Genomic DNA, 18,933 nt, shown 5'->3' with positions numbered 1-18,933 from the left:
CTGTGGCCACTAGAACTGGTCTCTGGTCAGCAAAGGTCTTGAAAACAGCATAAGTGTGCTTGTGACATGCGTGCCACCCATGCACGTGTATAGGCACGTGTCCCCGCAGATTTTTGAAATCTGAATAAAAAAATTAAAGTTTGTAGTTAGCAAGTGTAACATGTTCTTAGCAAGGGCAGACTTTCATAAATAAATGTTTATTTTTTTAGCAAGATATTTGGTCAAAAGCTAGTGGTCATCCGTCCCTCTGTCCAGTTGTTAGGCATCTGGCTGCTAGCAAGTTATGTTGTCTTGCTAATTTTACTATTCATCTGAGCTGAAATAAATATTGACTTTTTCCTTTATTATCTTCGCGAGAATGCACCAGAATGCTTAGATTACATGTTAAAAACACAAAAAAATCTTCTGGGGGGGATGCACCCAGACCCCCCTTCAGGGGTTTAGTTTTCTGACAAACATTACAATGGATACTAACATGATTTGGGCATTTGGGATTATAAATCATCTTTGAATTGGTTGTACAGCATATCACATGCTATTCATTCAGGTGTGCGATGGCCACCCCACTCTAACTCTGTGGCCCACCTTTGCCACTGTGTGTACCCGTGTGTACGATGTGGCTCTTTGCAGTAACACAGTAAAAAATGTGGCTCTTTGTCTCTGACTGGTTGGCCACCCCTGATCTATATAGTTGTATGTGGTTTTCTGCTTGTCCTATCTGCAACAGTATAATGCTGACTTCTGATACAGCAACGTCTCGCCCAAATTCCTCTAGTGAGGATTGCCATCTCCATAAGGTTACAGATTCAATATGCAGAAGCAACTCATACAACCCCACGTCGTTTTATATTGTTTTACCTACAACAGAGTTTTTTTTTTATTATTGTTTGATGGAAGTTTTTTTTGCTCTACTCGTTTAATTGTCTTATTCATTTAATATTTTAAATTAATAGTCTTAATCATTGGACACTTGAATTGATGTCAGGCAGCATTTTTATTTTACAAAGGTATTTATTTTTTTACATTTAGTAAAATTGTTAAGTGTTTTTTTTTCTTTAAAAGTAAGTTTTTGTGCTTCACCTCTGTAACATTGTATTTACATGTAGTTTTTTTTAATTCACATTGTATCCACCTTGACAAGATATAGTACTTATTAACTGTTAAAAAGTGTATGTTAAAGGATTTATTAACCTTAATAAGCATTGTTCTCGCTTTAGATCCAGTACCTTCAAAATGCATTATTACCTGTTTAATAAAGGACTTACCTTAATAAACATTGTTCTCGCTTTAGATCAGGTACCTTCAAAATGCATTATTACCTGTTTAATAAAGGACTTATTGGCCTTAATAAGCATTGTTCTCGCTTTAGATCAGGTACCTTCGAAATGCATTATTACCTGTTTAATAAAGGACTTATTAACCTTAATAAGCATCGTTCTTAGAACATAGTTAACTGCTAATAAACAAATAATAAAGGTGTGTTCACCTTCATAAAGCAACAAACAATCCTTAGTAAAGGTTTAACTATGACATAATAGGTAAGTTAGTAAGACTCAATACATGGGTTTGTAACGCTTTTATTAACAGCTATCAGAAACTCATGAGACTTTCATTAATGCTATTAAGCAATCAATAAATAGTTAAGAAGTTTCTCATAAGTGCTTATACAAGTCTTATAATCACACAGTAAACATGTTTATTGTGTTATTATTAACACTTAAATATAGTCTTATTAACACAAACTGATGTTAATAAGCATCTTATAAGGTCCTTATTACCTATTAACTAAGGCTTATAACAAGAACCTTAATATAAAGCGTTACCCAAGATCTTTAACCGGTTAATACTAAAGGTTAAACGGTTAAAAAAAATTAAATCATTGAAATTTCTCTGAAATCCGTACTCTTATTTTGATATCGCTAAACCGGATGTAAGAATACCAACTGTTGGTAAAGAATGAAAAGAGTCGTGTAGGCTACGCTCAACTTTATAATAGGTCCATGGTACGCTCCCAGAAAGATAGCCAGTCACAACTTATGGTCACAGCACTCCCCTGCCATGTGTTTGTATAATTTAATTAACAGCGTGGGCTCCCGCTAGCTTAATATAGTGCTAGCATTAGCCTTCTTGAGGTGGATGCTGTATCTATCACCGTCTCAGTGACTGTGAGAGAGTGACAGACTGTGTCTGTGCCCCTGCACAGACACAGAGAGGTCTGCCATGCTTGTGTGCGAGGATGAATAGCGAAAATCTGTCATAAACAAAAGCGTAAAGTACCGTTATGCAGTACTGATAACGTCAGAGCTTATCAATACTACGGTCTTTCAAAATGTTGCCCCGTGCTCAGCACTACTTAGCACCGGGTTTTGGTAGGCTACCCAACCCCTAAGCCTGTGTGTGTGTGTAAATGTCCCTTTTCAGTCACTTATTTCACTTTATGCTCCTACATTCGCATACTAGACCTCTTCTCACAATGGACAAGGTGCCGTGTGAATGTCAAAATGTAGGCATTTAAATTGGCTACTGGTCCCTGAATTGTTTTTAAATTAATATGCAGGTCCTTGGAACAAAAAAAGGTCGGGAGCCCTGCTATAATGTTGCATGTATTTCACTATAAATAGGCTACATTAAATCTTAACGGTTAACCGGTTAATAACCGTTAATTTTATGTGGTTAACCGGTTAAAGAAAAAATTCTAAATGGCCATCCCTAGTTGACATGCTTTGTACAGAATCCACATTGTCAGTGTGGCAGTGAGCATGAGCAATGCAGGGATCCTTAACACTGGAGAAGCTGAAGGGAATTCAATCGAAATTCATTTTTGTCAATGTCAATATGCCTTCTATGACACAGGCCGATAACGTCCCTACCATGCATAGGACACATAAGCATATTGATAACCTATAAGAGTCCCTGAACTGGGACACAGCTCCTGGGTTTGTGTTGTTTGTTATTCTGCTTCAATGATGTCCTTTCAGTCATTCAGGTATACGTAACTCATAGCACTGTGCACTATAGTCTTTGTCGCCCTGTTGCTTGAAAAATTGTCTGAGCTGCGTTGGCGTTGCAGCTGTCTGAACCTGTTCACTTGTTTTCTTCTGTTTTTTTTCCCTACCTCTTCCAGCACTCAGTTTGCCATAACACTCATGTTCCATTCCATTTTACTACATGTGCTCATCATCCTGCAGAGTGCCTATACTACTTTGAAACTCTCTTGAATTCCATCTTTCTCTTTCTCTGTTCTTGCATCGTTTTTCATAATAATGTTAAAGGATTTACCTGTTTTGTATGCTCTACCTGCATAATAATGTTAAAGGATTTACCTGTTTTGTATGCTCTACCTGCTACATGTATGTGATATCTCTATAGGTGGGTAGATGTACTCTAGGACTCTCCTATGTTGCGGACCTGACAATATGTGGATGAGCAGCATCCTTTTTAAGTGAAGAAAATCGCAGGTTGTCACAGGTTTTTCTGAACACGTAGGTTTAGTTTATTTATTTAGCACACATTAACAATTAATGGTGCAAGGAGGGAACGAAGCCCAATGGGCTTGTACAGAGTTCCACCCCTATCAATAATCACAATGAAATCATATTCAGGCTAACAAATAAACTCTAGAAATTAAGGAGACAAGGTACATAAATACTCAAAATAATCAAAAATAGATGGAAAAAAATTTGATAAATACATGTCAAAGATAATGAAAAAATTAGAAAGAAAAAGAAAAAAGCAATGGAGAGGACAGGAGGTGATTAGAAGATTCACAAAAAGATAAGATGTTTTTTAAGCTGCTTTTTAAAGAGTGAGTGGGATGATATGGATCTTAAAAGGGGATACCCAGGGGGCAAAGTGATTTTATGGACATGGAGCGTTGTAAAAGGTTGTTCACCAAAAATGACATCTAGGACCTTCCACGATCACAACCTGGGTGGACAAACTTGTCAACAAGCTGCTGGAAAGCTACAGCAGGCCGACATAGCAAATCAGAACCACTGTTTAAGTGAATGGGGATGGGCTAATGGGGAATTTTTTGAACTTATAGATATCATTATGAAACTTTGCCAGTTGATTACTGACATTAAAACAAAAACTTTTTGTATTACAGTATTTTCCAAAATGTTTAAATAAATATGAAAAATCATCAATATCTTACTAATGATGCGTAAATTTGCATATCTGCAAAGCCCCAAAATCTAGATGTTGGAAGAAAACAAAGTCAATTTGTTTTTAAATTTTGAAAACAAAACAAGTGTCCAACTGCCTGAAGCCTTTCCTAATCACAGTTCAAATATGATCAATAACCCATAGAAAATACATTTTTTACACAGTTACATTTCATGTGCCATGGACCAAAAGTGTCCTTTTGGAGTCTCCAGCTGGTATTTTAGGAAACGGCTAGACATTCCCTTGGAAAAAACAGTGTAGAAAATTAATTTTCTATGGGTTATTGATCAAATTTGAACTGTGATTAGGAAAAGCTTCAGGCAGTTGGACACTTGTTTTGTTTTCAAAATTTAAAAACAAATTGACTCTGCTTTTGTCCAACATCTAGATTTTGTGCATTGATTGTCCAATCAATGCACAAAATATGCATTACCGCAGAAGTTATTCTCCGGACACTATAGCAGGCAGATGAGGCGAAGCACCTTTCATGACCAAATTTAGCCTTTGAGCGTTTCATTAGAAAAATAACCGAAATAACTTTTCGATTGCATATTCTAAATAAATACCTTTATAATCATTAATAATGCCATTGTCGCAACAACCTCTTCCCTCACAGTTGTCCCCAACAGCAATAACAGATTTATTTGGGCACTTGGGTAACAATGGTCATTGTTATTTAGTCAAACGGAGTTTGTTTTTGGCCACCTAGCAAATGCAAGTCCTGTATTCACTCTTTTTTAGCTACGATTTTGGTCTCCTCCAACTATTGAATGAAATGAGTTAATATATGAAATGCGAACACACTTTGCTTTTGCCTACATTAAAGAAGAAATAAAAAAAGATCCATTGACTACAGTTTAGTATGAGTGCTGTGTGGGTAGGAGTGGGCATGAGTGGTGCCTCTGTGTCAGTACATTGAGCCTGTTATGATCATTTACCCACACTATAGTGAATCTTTTTTATGTCTTCTTTAATGTATGCAAAACCAAAGTTTTGTTCGCATTTCAGAATTTCAGAACCAGAATTCTCTTGCAATATTTGCTAAGGGTCAGGATATTCTTACTTTCTTGATTGGATATATTTCCATAAACAACATCTGTCTATAATCTTCCATTCTTACACAGGCTGTCTTGCGTGATCTCAAAGACCATTCGGCAGATATATTATTCATGTCACTTAATGTTGGAGAAAGGAATTGTCGGCAAACAAAAGAGAAGCGTTTCGTAGCATGCAATGTCAGTGTTTGTAGTGAACAGAGAGATTGCAGCTTGGTGACCAAGGTCAGACTGTAAATATTACTTTGAAATTGATTCGGTATGAATGCATTCTGTTGCAAAGGTATGCTACCTCCACGCTTAACTTTTAAACAGAACAATTCAGACACAGTGGACGATGCAATTTGTATGGTATGTGGAACGGTCTTATAATATACTTTCTCTAGCTTTAACTCTGTGACCATGTCTTGGAATCTGTGGTTTCTTTTCTGGAAATCTGTATTAATCATAAATCATACGTACTTTTGCGTCCTACAGGCAAAGTATTGTTTCGGCCTTCAACGGTGTGATAAAGGCGATTGATTGTCGACATATGACGCATTACTTTGAACGCTAAGACACAACAATACCCAATGGTGTTGTAGCTATGATTGAGTTTTTTGTTGTCATCAAGTCACGGTATCTTTTGTCATAAGCAACAAATTCCCTTAAGAGGCCGAAGCTAACCATTTTACTTGTATAGTATTCTGTGTAGCCAATGCCTCATAAAGCCTGAGGGATTTCATAGTTAAAAAGATGATGGATGCCAGCATTTTTAATCCAATCAAATGATTGAGTAAGGTCTCCTTGGTGTGTTCAAATCCTAAACAGAAACCTCTGAACAGTGCCAATCCTTCCGGCACTGCTCAAAACAAAACACTGATCAGTCTCTGTAACGTTGATTGTCTCAGCGGTGCACGTTTGTATTCTACCAACAATTGAATACACTCAGCAAATGATGGGTCTGCTCTTCGTGTACTCATGCACCCTAAAATAAAAGTGTAAGGGGTTTCAGACCTTCCCAGATTTAGTCTCCTGTATTGCACAGATGATACTTGCTGTTTATTTTAATGCACGCTGTTACGGCCGGCCATACCAGGCTCGTTAACCGGCCAGTAAACATTAGATAAACCCAGACGAAACCATGAATCAACGTTTAAACCATAAGGTACTTTATTAAATCAATCCCACAACTCAACTCAACCGGAGGGCTGTAAAAGAAAAAGGGTAAACGGGAGGAAGCCTGGGACAGCCACAGTTGGACTGCATTATTGCCCAGGTCTTCCTCCAACTAAACTATACCCCGGCCCCTCTAAAGCTACGAACAAAACAAAAGAACACAACCTAACAGCCCTCCATTAACTAAACAATAAGGCAGCAAGCAGCAGCAGTATGGCGCAGGTCAGCAGCCGTGAGCATTTCGCGCTGAGTGAGAGACAGCCAGCCGCCCAGGCCACGCCTTTAAGCTCCACAGGAGCAGGAGCACCTGCCGCCAATCAGGCCCCAGAACACCTGAGAGAGAGAGAGTGGAGGAGGCAAGAGGAGGGAGGAGCAGAAAGGTGGGAGCGCGTAACACACGCCAGGAATATAATAATAATAATAATAATAAAATTTTATTTGACAGGGACAATACATACAACATTGCCACAAAAAAATGGGAAAATGTGATGCATATAAGACGTCTAGCTTTAGCTAATTTGCAGTCTTTGTCCCTCTTTGAATTTCAAATCTCTTTGCACTAGCAGTTACTCACTTTCAGTGTTCCCTTTTTAAGACTGCTGAAGCCCTTTATTATAGGATGATAAAGTATGTGGGTTCCCTTGACAATGCGTCAGAGAGTTGAGAGGACTGCTTTATAGTTTTGAATGGTCTTGGATGCGTTTCGGTTGCAAATAGATGTTATTATTTTACAAGGTGTATTTCATTCCAGTTGAACTTGGAAGTGGGAGTTTCTGAGTTCCAAGTCGGAAATTTAAACCGGACTCCCACTGAGGTCAGAATTCCTACTCGGAAACTGTGAGAAACTTCGCTAACAACGGGTTTAACATTCAACCTGGCAGCTCAACACATGATTTGATGTAAACAGCAATTGCTGTGTGCAGAATTAGATCACGACGCCAGCGTTTCCCAACAAATTTGGTTTCCCTGTCCCTATGAATATGGTCAAAAGTGAGTTTTCCCAAAATCTCCACTTTGGGCAGATGTTTCCGGTTTGCGTGTGGACAGAATGCGTGTTGTTTGCATGTGGACAGAATGCCAAATCGCAAACACCTATGGGAGAACGACTTAGGCATACCTCTGACTAATGCACAGTGAGATACTGTTACAAAAAAAATAGCTTTATCCAAATGTGTAAGATATCAAATTCTTCAAATAAAAATTGTACACAGAAGACACAAACAAGTTTAAAGAAAATGGACATTTGCCTCTCTCATTTGTTTTGGCATGTTTGTGGAGAGGCAGGAACACTGATACACCTAATGTGGCAATGCCCCTCAGGGAAGAGTTTTTGAAGGATGCAATCTCTAATTTGACTTCTGTTCTGAAGTGAAATGCCACTCTGCCCACCAATTTGCCTTCTAGGCAGTAGAGTAGAAAATATTCAGTCAACGCATCATCGCTTTGGCCTTTTTGTCAGTAAATTGAATTATTATGCTGAATTGGAAAATACATAAACCCCATTGCTTTAACGTTGAAAATTGGTTAAAGGACTTAATGGATTTTCTGTCAATGGAACGGGCAGCATCAATGAACTTGACCATGGTGATGAAAGACCCTGGATCTTTACAACTGTACATATAAATGAATTAACTGAATTGAATCTTATGGACGTGCACCCCCCTCATTGATTACATTATTGATTATGAAGATGCTTATTAATGTTTTTTTAATAACTTACCTGACACTGATAACAGAAGAGAAAAGTAGAGATAAAGTAACTGAAAAAGGAGGAAAGGGATTTTGCCTTATACAGTATAACGTATTTATGGAAAAAACAAGGTTTTACCCTGTAGTTAGCATTCAGAGATAATGTGTTTTCAGTCCAGTTGTGGTCCTGCCCCGCAGAGAAAAATGTCAATGAAGTGCTGGCTAATTTTAGAGCTGCATTTTCTTGCTAGCAAAGAATCGCCACAATAAAGAAAGCCTGATTGACAATATACCTTCGCTGTCATATTCTGGTAAAAGGTTTTTCGTGAAGTTGTTGAATGAGGTTCCTGCTGATAACGTTTTCGAACACAAAGGTCCATTCTTACAAAAGTGCCTCAGTGCATTCAATGTGCAAAAAGGGTAGTGTTGCTCTCAAATGCTAAAGTATGTATAAGCATAGCCTATTTGCTAATTTAGTGCTCTTAAAAGCAGTCGGACCACCATTAAGCCTTTTTCATGAGGGAAAAGCAGAGGGCTAATTTATAAGAAATTCACTGGGACTAATATCTTATTTTCAACACCCTGTTCTTGTTTCAAAATGTACATTTTTAAAGTTTTTTTCCTAAAATGTTATATTGGTTCTTTGGAAATCTGATGAATGTAGGAATTCATGGTCATAACATGGTCATAACATGTAACACCATGTTATTCATGGTTGGGGTGGGTGGTGGGTTTGATGTCAGTGAGCACTTATTCGGTTCCATTCAAACTCACATCTTTAGATTTTCCAAAGAAAGAGCATTTTGTCACGGTCAGCCATGTTTCCATTTTATACTAGTCTTATAGGAAGTATTACATGTTTTTACTGCACTCGCTAATCGGACAGCTGCAGCTCCCAATTACTTTTCAAATTTCATCATTTTGAATGCAGGAAATGTGTTTGTATTTCAGTACATTTTCATGGGTATATTGCTACCTTTATGTGTGCAAAAGAGCTGATTACTTTTATCCACCATTGTTCTGCAGAAAATAGAGAAAATGTTTAACTTTATTTGTGTTTGTTGATTGAAATCAGGGCTTTTTTCTCTTCAAAAGTCACAGTCTGGCGGGTATTTATTTCTGTGTAATAATGATACTTTATCTCTGTTTCATGATCCGGGAATGACAAGCAAAACATTTATTACATAAACTGTATGTACATACAGAATATATACATTTATTTTTTGTATCTATTGAACTGCATTGATCATTGATCAGCCTGCTGCTGTTTCCTCGGTTTATATTTAATTAACTATGTATAACTTGAAACCCTTCTTTTTCATACAGCATTATGTGTCCTCAAAACGCTTGCTTTTTCTTGAGGTAATTTATTTTCTCATTGAGGGAAGATGTGAATAATTAAATTAATGATTTAACTAATTAACTGCTGCTTCAGTTTCTGGGTCCTGTTTTTGTTTTGTGTTTCAAGCTGGCAAGACCCGTTTGCAGATATAGGTTTTAGAAATAGCAAGGTCCAAAAATAGAGCCTGCTTGTAGTCCAGGGACATTTCCACCTGGAAAAGATTTCATTTAAGTTTTAAGAAGTTTTCAGAACAAAAATTGGACAACAATAGCTCTAAAACCATGTCCATCTGCCTCCTCTGGACTATTTGTTCCATAACCATCTCATGTCCACTGCCTGAAACAATACATTCTTTCTGTTAATTTATCTCTCCTCCTCTATAGGTTAGCCAGCAATGATTATTTACTTCTGTAGAACTAAATAGCGGACATCATGATGGATGGCCACTGTTTACCATAGTGCAGTAATACATCTACAACCAGTCCACCAGTAACATTCTCTAGTTAGCTATTTCATGATGATTCAGATGGATTTAGCTGTCTGTCAGGTTTCATAGAGTTGTTGATAAATTTGACCGGAACTCAACGGGAGGGATAAGACTTCTGAACCACATTTGAATATCGAGCCAGCCTACTGCTGTTCCCTTTGTTTATGTTCCATCCTCCATTGCACTCACCCAGGGCATGTTTCTTCTCTGTACACCATCCAGGATAATAAACTCTGCAAACACTTTAAGAAACAGCCACAAAGGGGACAACAAATAAAACTATTGGAGAAAAAAAAACTATTTTCACTAATTCTTCTCTCCAGGCCATTTCAGCTATATGCATAATGCTCTAAGTCCTGGCTGCCTCATCAACAACAAACCATGGGGGATAATCGGTCTCTCGGAACCACTGTCAACCTCATGACACTGTGACAAGACTTTGCTTATTTATTTTGAAACTTTGTTCCAAGTATTGTATCAGCCGTCACGCTTCTTCAACATGCCTGCTTTTTCCCTGTATCATTTATTTTCTTATCAGAGGCTGGCTGTTACTCACTAATTCTGTTGTGTCCCTTCTCGTCACTCTATATTACAGTACTATTTTAAGAATCATTAGGTCAGGTCGAGGCTTCAGAAGATTTTCAATTTGTCAGACTCCCTCGCTGACCTGAGCACAGACTCATTTGCCATAGCACGACCTCAGCCCTTCAGTAATGTAGAGTCACAGTCAGCTACCCCTGTTACCTTTCTCCCTTCTCTAATGGTTTAGAAAATGGACGAGACACTGCTGAACATACAGTATACTGAATTAACTTACTAACCTGTAAATCGCTCACATTTGTGCATCGCTGTTCGAGTCAAAGGTGATACTGCTCAAGCAAACAACTACACCGCTCAGTGATTCAATGACTGAGCGTGAACTGCTGAATTAATTAATAAAATAAATAAAATAGATCTGCTTGTGGATTTAAAGCTGTACTGTTTAACTGTGGTGTTCGGAGTGTATTTTGCAACAGAGATAGGGATGCAATAGGACTCAGCAAATACTTGGTTCACGGTATAGACGGATTATGAGATAATGGGCCCCTGGGCACAAACTCTTAAAGGGCCCCCCACTCGTCCCTTATCCAGTCAGGTACAATGACTTTTCCACATAGATACATACAATTAATGGCAACAACATATTAAGGAAGTCAGTGTTTCCCACAGGATTTTGGGATACTGTGGGAGGGACCCTGTACCTTGCTGGGTGGTCCGGGGGCATGCCCCCCCGGATTTTTTTACCTTTTTAAAGTAAAATGCATCAATCTGGTGCACTTTAAGAGGAAGTTTTAGAGGCTATATCAAATCCTGAGATGCAGGATTGTATTCTTAAACAGGCAGCACTCTTTACTTTGCAACTGTAAAAACAGTAGATTGGTCTGCAGACCCATGTGCTATGATGGAGGGGCCCATTTCAAAAGATAAAGGGTGGATAGCTACTTTTTATGAACAATTTATAATTCACACATAGAAAGCTTATTTCTGTATGTGTGAGGGGGCCTTCAAGGCCCTTCACACATACAGAATACTAGTTGAGGGGCCTGATGATTTCTATCTTGTTCAATTTTAATGAGTATCCTTATATTTAGGCTATTCCTTTTTGGACCCTGTTATTGACATCAGTGACTGAGCTCTTTGACTATGCAACATGAAAAGTTACTATCAGTATCTCTGGCTAAGGGACCCCTGGTCCACGGCCCCAAGTTTCAAGGTCCGGTGGAGATCGTTATAAACCAAACCTTTACTCCACTTTTCAAAGCCAAAACCTATACAGATTATCTTATTCTGTTCGTCCTTTCGGGCACGTTTCCTTTCTTTTTATTACTTCTTCTGCCATGTCTAAATAAATAGCCGAATAGTTATCCAAAGCATGTTTTCGTTTTTATGTTGGTCTGTCACTTCTGTCACTCACTTCCTGAGTGCCTACATCAATGTAGAGAGTAGAGCATGCAGCGACACAATCGTATTTAGAGAAGAAGTGGAATGGTTATTGTGGAAAAAGAGCCTGTGAAAAACAATGTAAAAAAACTTTATTTTTAAAATCTAAAAGCTAACATAGTACAGCTTTAAGTACCAGATATTAGTGAGGTTTGAGTGCTTCACCCATAACACTTGGCTCTCAGAACAGGAACTCTGCTTCAATCCTTCTGAAAGATGTTCTCATCCTGAGCCTAGAGAACACTTTAATTGACAAGATTATAGTGTGGGTTTGTTCTCTTTGATCTCAGAAATGCATTAACGTTGAATCCCTGAAATGTGACATTTTCCAGCTCTGAGTGACGGAGTGTTCAAAGGTTTTATTAAAAAAACAAGTATAGAGTCACACAAAAATAATCCGACTCAATAATCACTTCTGCCTCACTACGTGTGGTGGTCTGCTCTCTTCTCTGTTACAGCTGATGTAGATAATTTGTATTATGGTATTTCGTGCTGAGCTAGGATTATAAATCAATCGCAGCCTATATATAGTGAAAGAACAAGATACCTCCATGTTTTTTCTTGGTTATCATCCTGGTGGATACAGATTGTCACTGTCTATATCTATACGCTGGTTAGGGCTGTAGCTTAGAAACAGTACAACGTATGTAAAATCAGATTTAAAACTATATCAAATATGTCATAATATTTGCAAAGCAATGAAGATAATTGTGAAAACAAATTTGTTAACTTATTTTGTCACTCACTCACTCATCATCAACTGTTTATCCAAGGTTGGATCGAATATTCTCAAGGCCTCCTCCCAGCTGAACTTGTCTAAAACACCTCCCTAGTACCAGATGCCCCAACCACCTCAACTGGCTTCTCCTTTTGTTATTTTGCGTTGATCTCAAATAAAAATAAAAAAATACTTTTTTCATAACCAAATAAGAAAAGACAAAACTTTATCGTCCACACATGGAAAATGTGTTACATGCTCCTACAATCCTTAACAACATTTGGCATGAAAAACGATATCTGCCCAAAAATATGTCATGAACACACAAACACATAATTCCAACCCCTATTGGACGATTAGGGGTATACTGTATACGAATATAGGGTAGCCTGAGTAGTGTGTGTGTGTGTGTGTGACACTGTGTGTGTGTTTGAGTATTGGTAAATAACATAACATGAAAAACATTAATCATCTAAAACCCTGCAGGCTTAAAAGGATGAATCCCATCATGTCCTAAAAACATGAGATGTCTCCTGATGTTGCCTACAAAGCTTTCAGTCTGCCAGTGCAAAGGATTAGATGACACATGTCTCTCATTTGTCGCATTCTTGTGATAAACATGAAGGTTGCTCATTCACTGTGCAGTACATGCTACCCTTCAGTGCAAAACAAGGAACACTACTCTAGTCATGTTAAATAAAAAGCCCTGTAATGGATCTGGATTTAAAAAAAACTCTCCTTTTCTCCCCCTCCCCCTTTATGAAAACCTCCCCAATATACTCAAGTCGGAATTCTCGCCGTTTCTGATGTCAGGAACGGGGAAGCCACCTCCCACATTAATAACCAGGAACTTCCACCTCGCAATAGTCTATTTTAAGCCCACCCCTATTTCGAGCGACAGCCATATTGTTTTTCCCTCTAAGCGACCGCCTGCCGCCTGCCTGTAGTAGCCTACAGCAAGGCATGCTGAATGTTGCATAAACCAACACAGAAGCCTTTTGCTCATAATTCACATTTATCTTACCCACAGCAGTCTAATAATGCCTCGTTTATAACAAGATAAAGGATAGGAAGCTACTTGTGTAGTTATTCAAACGGTGAAACTAAAAGGAATGTTCTCAATGGTTATTTGCCTGATAGTGTTGTGTAGCATCTAGCTTCTGGAGTAGCATCCAGCTTTAGCTCATACTCACCTATTTATATTACCCTCAGCATTCTTATACTGCCTTGGTTTTAATAAGACAAAAGATAGGAAGCTACTTGTGTAGTTATGCAGTTAGGGGAGAAGCAACTAATTTGTTTTAAAGACACACACCAAAATAGGCCATCCTGAGATGAGTGGAAAATCAGGGTAAAGAGGCTTGCTACAATAAATGATATGAGAGGGTTTTTCAGCGAACATCTAAAAAATAAGTATTAGAGAATTCTAAGACAATATGAAATTTACAGAAAAGTGCATAATATGAGACCTTTAAAATGTTTTAAATGTGATCATGAAGAATACAACTTTGGTTGCAAATATTATTATATTAATAACAACAATAATAATAATAATAATAATAATAATAATACTAATAATAATAATAATAATAATAATAATAATAATAACAAAAACAATAATAATAATAATAATAATAATAATAATAATAATAATAATAATAATAATAATAATAATAATAATAATAATAATACAAAAAAATATAATAATAATAATAATAATAATAATAATAATAATAATAATATAATAATAATAATTATTATTATATATTTTTGTATTATTATTATTATTATTATTATTATTATTATTATTATTATTATTATTATTATTATTATTATTATTATTAATAATAATAATAGTAGTAGTAGTAGTATTATTATTATTATTATTATTATCTCTGAGGCTCATGAAGAGAGTAGTCTTCGTCAAAGTCTACATTTTCTCTCTCTCCTTCAAATGACTGTTGGTAGATATGGATAATATAGGCCTACACTATATTGCCAAAAGTATAGTTCAGTACCAGTGAACTGACTATGGAAGTACGTTTCTTACTTTTTTAAATAATGTTTACTGATCGCAATGAATGATTAAGTGATTGATAACACGTTTGGAGCAGTAGTCATCAAACCTACTCCATCATCCAATCGTATCCCTCTTAAACTAAAAAAACAAAAGAACACTACGCATCTCTTCTGCGCAGACTCGGTGGAAGAGCCAGGTCTTCCGTCCCACAGCGGATTTAAGTCTCTATAAAGGTAAAAACACAACGCTCTTGGGGTCATTTATGCTATTCTCGATGGTCTCACGTGTAGATAACCTTTATATCGTTCACTGTGTATGTGTAGAATATCAGCGCTGTTTCGATAATGTTTCCCTGATCTCCACTTATGTTGTTATGCTAACCGGTGAAAAGCTAGCTTATCTAGCTAGCATCACCAAGTAATGGTTAGCCTGCTGGCACCTTCCTCTTAAGCTAACGTGAGCTTTTGATTCATTCGGCACGTCTGGTTCTGTTACGTAATGCCTTTTATGCTGATCACATTCAGACTTCCGACCTCGGAAAGGTTTTTGTGGACCCAAAACACAAGAAACAGATTTGAATGACAAGTGAACATTGTCTGCTTTTCTAGCTGTAAGGATGAACTGTTGCTCTTTGCAAACCTCTGTCGTCTGCATTATAGCGTGGAGTAAGTGTGCACTGTATAAAATGATGATGCTTTGTGGTGCATTGTAACTAAATGCATTCATAGATTAGTAAAGACACTGGGATTGCTTCCAGATGACCTCCGACGGTTCATTTGTTTTGTACACAGACTGTACAAGGGAACGGAAGTCTTGATGTCTAATGTAATTGGTTTTGGTGCTGCTACTTAAACTAGGCTACCTACTAGGAAGTCATTAACAACTAATTGCTATCATGAATTGTAATGATATTTAAACGCTTGCAGCTGGTGTTGCATGACATTCTGAGGACAAATTTAAACTTCAATCTTTAATCTTCCCGTGGCTGTTCAAATGTTAAAATTGATTGTCATGACTGACTATGCTCCATATTTCCCTCCCTTTGGTTTTATGTCTCCTCTACAACAATCTTAAAAGGCACAACATCATAACAAAGAACTGTACAGAATACAGATTATTATATTGGTGTGTTTTGTTAGGGAAAAGACATGTGTAAAAAAATTAAAAAAGTCAGAAACTGAGAAATACAATAAGTTTCCACCGTTGCTATTGGCTGTTCGGGAGCGCTTCTATGTTCACACAGCTGTTGGTCCCACATTTCTAAGTAATCCAACAATATAATAGAGAATAGTATTTCTGTGTGTGAGATTGGGTGTGTGTCAATCCTATTCTAACCTCTCCCTGTCCCCTTACCTTAACCACCCAGCTGTGATGCCTGAACCTAATTAAAGGCAGAGTGCAATCAACTAACATACTTGGTTCTGAAATAATGCACTGCTTTGATAATTGCAAACCTTTTGCTTACCGTTTTTTATTTTTTTAGATTTTTTTTTTGCATTTTTATGCTTTATTGATAGTGTAGAGACAGAGTTGAAATGGGTCAGAGAGGGGAGTGACATGTAGAGAACGACCGTGGGCTGGAATCGAACCCAGGTCCGCTGCTGGCCGACGCCCTACCAACTGAGCTAAGGGCGCCCCCTTGCTTCCCCTTTTTGTTCTGAAGACGAATATGAATTTGATACATTCTCCTTGTTTATTTGTGTTTGTGTTTGCACCAGCCAGCTCTCAGGAGCTCATAACCACCAGTAAAGCTGTATAAGCACCGGGTTGACGGGACCGAGGGAAGTGGCACGTCGTCGTACGGAGAGCTTCCCGCTGACATCGCCATGAGTTACAAACCCATCGCTCCAGCGCCTTCTGGCTCCAACCACACACCTCCAGGTTCCTACTCCACACAGCCGCCATGTTGTATTTGCATTTTCAGGCCAGTTGTCTTTTCTCTACATTATATCGCATATAAAATGTTTTATATCAGGGCAATTGGAAATAATTCTGGTCAAGTCTTTTTTTTTTTTTTTAGATTTTTTTTTTGGCATTTTTAGTGTAGAGAGTTGAAATGGGGCAGAGAGGGGAGTGACATGCAGAGAACGACCGCAGGCTGGAAACAAACCCGGGTCCGCTTTGTTCTGGTTTATTTGTGTGAGGGAACCTTATTCTTAGATTAGATCAAATCTTTCAGAAGTCGTTTTTCTTATTGTTGTGCTTGTGATGGTAGTCACAGCTACTATTGCTTCTATTCTACTCTTTCTGTCCAGGGTCTTCCGTGCCCTCTCCATCCCTGCCCTCGTCATCCAACTTTAGGCCGGCTTTCAGTGACTTTGGCCCACCCTCTATGGGCTTTGTTCAGGTATGTCTACACAAACCAGCAATCGCACAACAACACACTACAGCGAATAAGCTCTGACTGTGTGGCCAATGCAGGTATTTATTTATTTATTATTATTCTTCCGGACAATTACACACAATACACAATTTTCTCTTTGCATATTCACACATATTACTTTGTGTTATCGTCCGAAGGGTGGCAGGAGAAGCCAAAGGCTTATCAGGTCCCGCCCCCACTGCCATAAGATTCAGATACACAGCTACTGATAGTTAAAAAAAATGCATTCCAATACACAGACAATTTTAGGTCTCCTTATTCATTGACAGTGTACACCAGACATGCTTTCCATTTTCCTCTCTGCCTGTGACAATGCAGATAGTGATATGGCCTTGTCCATTTCTTCTCTGGTAGTCTAAACACATCTGCAAAAGTATTCAAAACAGTCAGTCTGTCTGCTGACCTCGGCTGCAGGCCCATAACATGCAGTGTATTTACAAATTCTTCAGTCAGTGAATGAGTGTTTTTTTTTTTTTTTTTTTAGTAAATCAATGTTTGTATCCCCACAGATAAATATCTTCTTTTGATTTGCCTGTGAAAGTAATTCTCCCACGTATTCTATAAAGTCTTCCATTTTTGAATCGGGTGTTCTGTACACACAGCTGATAATTAACATTTATCTTTAATTTGAATAAATATATATATATTGGGGTGGGTAAAGGGTGTCTGACTCTTGCTTGATTGAAGTGCATCTAAAATAAGATAAAAACTCACAGTGTTGCTGCTGCATTTCTACTTTGTATCAATTTGATTAAATATCCATGTCATATTGTTAGTCTATATTTTCACTTTTTCTTTGTCTGAACTTGTGATGTGGATTTCCAGCTGTGACCAGTCTTGACAGATCTTTTTTCCCTCTCCCCAAACCCTTCATGTCTGTGAACCTACTCAAACAGCCTGTCAAAGTGTCTCAGGGGTCCACCTACAGTGAACTTCTGTCTGTCATTGAGGAGATGAGCCGTGAGATCAGGCCTACATACGCTGGGAGCAAGAGCGCTATGGAGAGGCTAAAGAGAGGTATATTTTCCTCACATACACATACCCGCTATCTGTCTGAGACAATTCGGTAACACTGGCAACCATTATTGCTTTGGATGCATTCTATTTCTGTAGTGGAGGTTAACTCAGACAAGGAAGCAATTGCTGCTAAAGATATTTTGCGTTTATCTCATTGACGTCAAATTGTGGATTTACCAGCCTCCCTGCACCTTATGTCTGTTGTTCTCAGGTATTATCCATGCCCGTGCACTGGTCAGGGAGTGTCTGGCAGAGACTGAGAGGAGCGCCCGCACATAACCCTTTGGAAAGGTCCCTTCACCCCTCACTCTCTGTAGAAGCCTGTTCTCATCAAGACTGTCTGTTTTACCACCATTTTATATCTTCCCACCTGTTGCACTTTCCTCGCTGGCGTTTTATAGGTGATTTATGTACTTCTTGTTTTCCCTATTCACTGCATTCCCTTACACCACCATTTTAATAACACACTTTCTGTGACCTGTGAGGTTTATGCAAAAAGCAGTTTTGTATCTCTTTTGAATTGAAATGTGTGGCGATTTTCACCACATTTTTAAGTAGAACTGTGGGTAAAAACCTTAAGAAAATGGATGGGAATATTTAAGGGAATATTTGCAATTGACCAAGAAAGTTTGTTTTTGAAAACAATGACATAGATGTTCCAACTGCACCTGAGCTCAAGTTTCTATCCTGAACTTCAATATTAAACCACTGATTGTGTTTTTGTTAATCTGAGCATCTTGGCTGTACCCCCATTTCCATTGACCATTGCTTTGATTTCATCATACTTTCAGTGTAAACACAAATGAGATGTTTCTCAAGAACTCTGTACATCTTAAGTCAATTTGTTAGTATGGAAATTTTGTAAACCAGATTTTTGCAGTTCAGTATGTATATCTTAATTAAATAACATAAAAAAC

The 18,933-nt window shown here is 37.9% G+C and overlaps 1 protein-coding gene across 2 annotated transcripts; it reads left to right on the top strand.

The window, feature by feature from the left end:
* The first annotated feature begins 14,788 nt into the window (after nt 1-14,788).
* On the top strand, nt 14,789-18,925 carry cdk2ap2 (cyclin dependent kinase 2 associated protein 2). 2 transcript variants are annotated; one of them, XM_080029146.1, is made up of 5 exons: nt 14,789-14,849; nt 16,339-16,497; nt 16,872-16,963; nt 17,896-18,016; nt 18,228-18,925. In XM_080029146.1, exons 2-5 carry the CDS (start codon nt 16,443-16,445, stop codon nt 18,293-18,295), a joined length of 336 nt encoding a protein of 111 aa, XP_079885272.1. In that variant the 5' UTR covers nt 14,789-14,849; nt 16,339-16,442; the 3' UTR covers nt 18,296-18,925. The 2 variants fall into 2 exon arrangements, with proteins under 2 accessions (XP_079885272.1, XP_079885271.1); XM_080029145.1 differs by having other exon boundaries at nt 14,792-14,849; nt 16,335-16,497.
* Nucleotides 18,926-18,933: the final 8 nt, after the last annotated feature.

This window comes from Ammodytes marinus, assembly GCF_949987685.1.
Source record: "Ammodytes marinus genome assembly, chromosome: 6".
Taxonomy (NCBI): domain Eukaryota; kingdom Metazoa; phylum Chordata; class Actinopteri; order Uranoscopiformes; family Ammodytidae; genus Ammodytes; species Ammodytes marinus.
The sequence above is the reverse complement of the archived record's forward strand: the minus strand, read 5'-3'. Positions and strand labels throughout refer to the sequence as shown.

Bases quoted from the DNA above. Each gene is read 5' to 3' on its own strand.
- cdk2ap2 (XM_080029146.1), top strand. From the start codon at position 16,443: ATGAGTTACAAACCCATCGCTCCAGCGCCTTCTGGCTCCAACCACACA. The intron at 16,498-16,871 runs GTTCCTACTCCA...CTTTCTGTCCAG, and splicing joins CTCCAACCACACACCTCCAG to GGTCTTCCGTGCCCTCTCCA. The intron at 18,017-18,227 runs GTATATTTTCCT...TGTTGTTCTCAG, and splicing joins TATGGAGAGGCTAAAGAGAG to GTATTATCCATGCCCGTGCA.